Consider the following 6,000-nt stretch of genomic DNA (forward strand, 5'->3'; position numbering starts at 1 on the left):
ACTGGTCATTAAAATTGCTACACCATGAAGATGACGTGCTACAGACATGAAATTTAACCGACAGAAAGAAGATGCTGTGATATGCAGATGATTAGCTTTTCAGAGCATTCACAAGGTTGGCGCCGGTGGCGACACCTACAATGTGCTGACATGAGGAAAGTTTCCAACGGATTTCTCATACACAAACAGCAGTTGACCGGCGTTTCCTGGTGAAGCGTTGTTTTGATGCCTCGTGTAAGGAGGAGGAATGCGTACCATCACGTTTCCGACTTTGATAAAGGTCGGATTGTAGCATATCGCGATTGCGATTTATCGTATCGCGGCACTGCTGCTCGCGTCGGTCGAGATCCAATGACTGTCAGCAGAATATGGAATCGGTGGGTTCAGGAGGGTAATACGGAACGCCGTGCTGGATCCCAACGGCCTCGTATCACTAGCAGTCGAGATGACAGGCATCTTATCCGCACGGCTGTAACGGATCGTGCAGCCACGTCTCGACCCCTGAGTCAACAGATGGGGACGTTTGCAAGTCAACAACCATATGCACGAATAGTTCGACGACGTTTGCAGCAGCTTGGACTATCAGCTCGGAAAACATGGCTGCGGTTACCCTTGACGATGCATCACAGGCAGGAGCGCCTGTGATGGTGTACTCGGCGACGAACCTGGGTGCACGAATGGCAAAACGTCATTTTTTCGGATGAATCCAGGTTCTGTTTACAGCATCATGATGGTCGCATCTGTGTTCGCCGATATCGCGGTGAACGTACATTGGAAGCGTGTATTTGTCTTCCCCTTAGTGGCGTATCACCTGGAGTGATGGTATGGGGTACCATTGGTTACACGTCTTGGTCACCTTTTGTTCGCATTGACAGCACTTTGAACAGTGGACGTTACATTTCAGATGCTTTGCGACCCGTGGCTGTACCCTTCATTCGATTCCTGCGAACCCTACATTTCAGCAGGACAATGCACGACCGCATGTTGCAGGTCCTGTACGGGCCTTTCTGCATACAGAAAATGTTCTTCTACTGCCCTGGCCAGCACATTCTCCAGATCTATCACCAATTGAAAACGTCTGGTCAATGGTAGCCGAGCAACTAGCTTGTCACAATACGCCAGTCACTACTCTTGATGAACTGTGGTATCGTGCTGAAGCTGCATGGGCAGCCGTACCTGTACACGAAGCGCTGCTTGACTCAATGCCCAGGCGTATCAAGGCCGTTATTACGGCCGGAGGTGGTTGTTGTGGGTACTGATTTCTCAGGACCTATGCACCCAAATTGCGTGAAAATGTAATCACATGTCAGTTCTAATATAATATATTTGTCCAATGAAAACCCGTTTATCATCGGCATTTCTTCTTGGTGTAGCAATTTTAATGACCAGTAGTGTAGTTGAAGACATTTGTGTGTAAAATGAAATTAGACAAGGACTATAACGTTAGTGAGTTGGTCTGTTGAGGGTATGACTTCAAACCTGAGCCTGTGTGGTAGCTGTTAACTCAGTCCTACTACGTTATTTAGCTTTTAAAATTGTCATCGGATGAAACCACCATAAACGTGCAATTTGACTGCTAGTTGCCGCGTTCGTTACTTCTTTCTGTTTTTATTCATTTAATAGAATTCCAATCAATCCGGAGAAAGCATGAATTTAACTGCCATCATTCCGTGACTCCAACAGCAACAATCAACCGCTGATGTAGCGACAGATCTCTGTGGTCTGCAGTACACAGAGAATTAACGGAAAGATAAACTCAGCTTCTACATCACTACGTTCTGCATCTGCGATTATTGTCTGAATGTGCTCACCATCAGTACAATGACACTATGCAAATGTGATGCTGGTTTCGCGTGCTGGCTCTCCAGTGACGTAGCGGAACATAGGCGGGTGACCGGGCTTGGAGTCATTCGGTGAGGTATGTGTAGGGTACGTAAAGAGTGAGTAATTTGAACAGGGCTGGCTGAGCGAGGTTTGCCATCCAGCACCGTTATACAGGGCGCAGAAAAACATTTTTAACAAAAGTGCAGGGGGAAAAGACAGCATGAAACACAGGAATTTGTTTATGCCAACTAAGGGTTCTAGCTGCAGATTTTCAGCGCTGCAGAAAAGGAACTGAAATCTGACATACAGATGTCTTTATTCAAAATGGTGGGTAATTTGCAGAAAAAGTATTCGTAAACAGAATGTTTGGATTAAGCAATCGTCACTTTGAGAACAACATAAATTTAAAGTATCATTTACATGGGTATCGGACTTAGTTGACGTTTCAGAAATGAAAACGATAACATCTCCATGTTCCATTTTTCGATATATCTTAAAAGGGCCAAAATAGAAGAAAAGTGAGCCACACCTTAATCAACATAATTATGTGTAGCAAATATTCAAACTCGCCACCGTTTCCTCGCTGCTGTAGCGCCTTAAATAATCAAATGCGACCTTTAGTTTCGTATTCAAATTCTTTCATTCGATGCTGTCTTTGTGCCCTACACTTTTGCTCAAATTTTGTTTACGTATCCTGTATATGCCAGACGAGGCGTGACAGAATGTTGGACGAATTCTTAAGAGTCCAGTACACTTAGTTTTTCGCAGAATGTGCTGAAAACGGAAAATGACGGAATGCGTTGGTAGCGATTTGTAACTTTAATATTAAGTAGACAATAACTAAATAAAGGGAAATGTGATAGTATAACAAAGGCGCTAAGAAAATAGACATAAAATACCTTTATTGATTACAAAAAGTGCTCTAGTAAAGTAATAAACATATAAAACGCCTTGACAAGAGCGTCAGTCACGCTATTATTGAGCAACATATGAGACCCACAGAATCGGTGTTAATGAGAGCGAAGGCTATCCACTGTTGGTCAATTGCCAAAAAATTGAAACCGAAACAAAATTTGTAACTACGTTAGTCACATTGTTCCTATCATCGTGAGTAATGACGAAGTACTTTGATATCATCTGTGATTTGAGAGTGATGACTCAGAGCCTGTTAAAAACGGTGATATTAACTCAACTTTGTTTCTCAGTATGTAGATACAACCAGTGGCGGGTACTGAAAAACCTCAAGGGGGGGGCGCTAAAGATATCTTGAGCTACCTTTACTTTTACAGTAATAAAAGATAATCAAGTCACAGGCAAAGTTTAAGAAAGTTTTATTTAAGCTGATTATACACATATACAATACAATGCCATCTTATGATATAAATAATTTACAATTTTGGTTCTCTACCTTAAATGATTAATTCTATGCTCCTATTCTTCCTGGCAAATTGGTCAATTACATCGTCAATAGGACAGTCAATGTCAGGGTGAGTGTTCCACAGAGCTATGCCACTAAATCGATCCTCCTCCATTGTCTCTGTACAAGAAAACAGTAGAATATTCGCGACTTTTCTCGAACAAATGCCAGACAGAATAACGTATCGAGCATCACTAGAATGGTCGCGACTTTTCTCGTAGGTATGTGTTAGCTACCTATGTGCCAGACAGAAACGTATAAAATACGATGACGCAGGCGCGCGTGCTACATAGGAAAGCACGACTACTCGATAACTCGATTCAGTCGAGTCGAGTGACAAAAGAGACGAACGAATAGGGTGCGGGCTGACTGGTGAGGGCGGCGTGGGTGGTAATGCGTGCGGCCCCGCAAGAAGGAGGGCGCCCCCCTCCCCCCCCCCCCCCCCCCCCCCCCCCCCCCCCACCCCGCGCCCTTTATGTATCCACCACTGGCTACAACATACGGACAATGATCTATGGAACCATGTAGCTGCCGTTTTTCTCCCGCCAAGAGGCAAACACTATTCTCTTTAATCAAAATATCCACGGGTGTACTGCCTGTCTACAGTGTCCAACGGGCACAATATTTCGGCGATTATACATGTCGCCATCATTAGGTGAACCGAGGGACTGAGATCCTGTGAATGTGCCGGCACGGAGATCCATATGCTATGGCTGCTCAGGGGGAACTGGGTTCGGCCGCTTTTTTTTTTTTTTTTCACTTTTCATTCCCTTCTCAGATCGAGAAGGGCGGGCTGTTATAGAGCGTGCGTTGGGCTCTTTTCAGCCATGGGGTTAAAGTTGTTCTGTTTTGGCACTGTTTATTATTTTTTGCTGGGGTGCAAGGAAGGGGGGGGGGGGGGATTTCTTCCAATTGGGAATTTATTTGCAGGAGTTTGTAGGGGACAGTTCCGGTATTTAGCGGCCAAGGAAAACCTGCAAAACCCGGCCAGAACTGCTTGTTATGCTCTCCTTCTCTTTATTTACCGAGTTGCCGGCGTCGTTGGCGCTGGCGTTCACGGTTGGCAAGGGCGGCTTCGCGTTGTCTTTCGCGTTCCGCCTCTCGCTCTCTTCTGTATTTTTCTTCTCGCACATAGCTTCTTATGAGCTCCTTGCTTACCAAGTAGCTCGTTTGATGCTCACTGCGGTCGTCAATGTCCGGGTTGGTGACGTCCAGGATCTCTCTGTCCACAAGGTAGTGGCTGTGATTCACAAACTCCTTGGTTTGGACACATGAGTCCTGGCGTGCTCCCTTGCCTTCTAATATGGCCTGTGTGGCCCGACTTATCGTCATGTTCTTCGGCCAGGCCGTTTGTGTGGCCTGGTCGTCTTTATGCAGCTCATCCGTCTGCAGCGCCTGCGTCTCCTTGGTGGCGTCGCGGCGGAGCGATTCACGGAGGGTGAGGCAGGCGGCCTCCATCTCTGCATGGAGAACCATGCGGAATCGTGTTTCCGCCTCTCGGAGGGCCGACTCGATGTCGGGACCAGCTGTCGCCGCCGTCTTCCCACTCGCTGCGTCGTGCCGCCGCCCCCCTCCTCCGCCCTTGCCACAGGCGGCGGGGGAAGGCGGCCGCACGTGAGCGGTGGCCGTCGTCGAATCTCCTCCGGGTGCCGCCGTTGTTCCCGCGCCGTTGCCTCCTCCTCTCGCTGTTTCCTCCGTCCCTCTGTTGTTCGCCGTGGCTGCGGAGCGTTGTCGCCTCCTTCTCCTGCGGCGTCGCCTCTTTGCCTGGGGCGCCGTCTCCTTTGCAGTGGCGGGATTTCGGCCGTTGAAGGCCTGACATCCGCGCCAGTTGGCGACGTGCTCACCGCCGCAGCGGGCGCACGTCGGTTTGACGTCTTCGGTGCTGGTACAGGTGCGGGTGTCATGGTGACGTCCGCACTTGACGCACCTGGCGGCGTTGCGGCAGTGCTTTGCCACATGTCCTTCCTCCTGGCACTTGAAGCACTGTGGCTTCGTGTCCAGGTGGGGGGGGGGGGGGGGGGGGGGGAGGGTCTCCGGCTGCACGTGGAAGCCCAAGAGCTTCCGGATGTCAAGAATGCCCCCGCCGTTGTCGGCCGCTGGTGTGGCGACAATAAACAGAGGCGGTTTCTTTCTATTGGTTTTGTTGTGCAACCTGACGGTTGCGTCAACAAAACCTTGGCGGCGCAGTCCTTCTTTCACCGCTCGCTCCGTGAGGATCCAAGGCAGTCCCCTCAGGAGCGCCTTGGTGACTTCTTTGCGACGAGTCTTTTGACCCATCGCACCTCTTTCCGGGGCGTCCACCGTGTGGGCGGCCACAAGGGCCTTTAGGGCCCTGTAGTCGTTCCAGTCAGCGGCCTGGAGCTTGATGGTGGCGTCGGAGTCAACGGACTCAACGACGACCTCCTTGTCGCAGCACTGCCCCATCTCATCATAGAGTTCCACCCACTCGACCTCCCTGCACTTCATGTACAGGGCGGGAGGGGGGGAAACTGCTTCTTCTGTCGCCGAATTGCCGCCTCTCGCGACATCACGTCCCACGCTGCTCATCTTAACCATACTGCGCGCTGGGGTTTGACAATTTGCTTTTTTGCCGTTAAAACAGCAATACGACAATTTGCCACTCGCGCGCAGTACGATCTCCTCGCTGACTCTCCCGCAGTAGCAGAGCGCCGCGTGCTACAGTGACCTGCGCGCTACGGCTGCCACAACTCGACCGGTTCGGCCGCGGCGGCGGCAGATTTAAATACCCTCCGCCCGCG

The 6,000-nt window shown here is 49.6% G+C and overlaps 1 protein-coding gene across 1 annotated transcript in view; it reads right to left on the reverse strand.

Moving 5' to 3' along the window:
• The window catches only part of LOC126426487 (ankyrin repeat domain-containing protein 39-like), a 105,896-nt gene extending 101,197 nt beyond the window's left edge, over nt 1-4,699 (reverse strand). Inside the window, exon 1 of the mRNA XM_050088397.1 lies at nt 4,400-4,699. Within this exon, the coding sequence (XP_049944354.1) occupies nt 4,400-4,699 (300 nt within the window). The remainder of the gene's footprint in view (nt 1-4,399) is intronic.
• Nucleotides 4,700-6,000: the final 1,301 nt, after the last annotated feature.

The sequence above is a fragment of the Schistocerca serialis genome, chromosome 11 (assembly GCF_023864345.2).
Source record: "Schistocerca serialis cubense isolate TAMUIC-IGC-003099 chromosome 11, iqSchSeri2.2, whole genome shotgun sequence".
NCBI classification, from domain to species: domain Eukaryota; kingdom Metazoa; phylum Arthropoda; class Insecta; order Orthoptera; family Acrididae; genus Schistocerca; species Schistocerca serialis.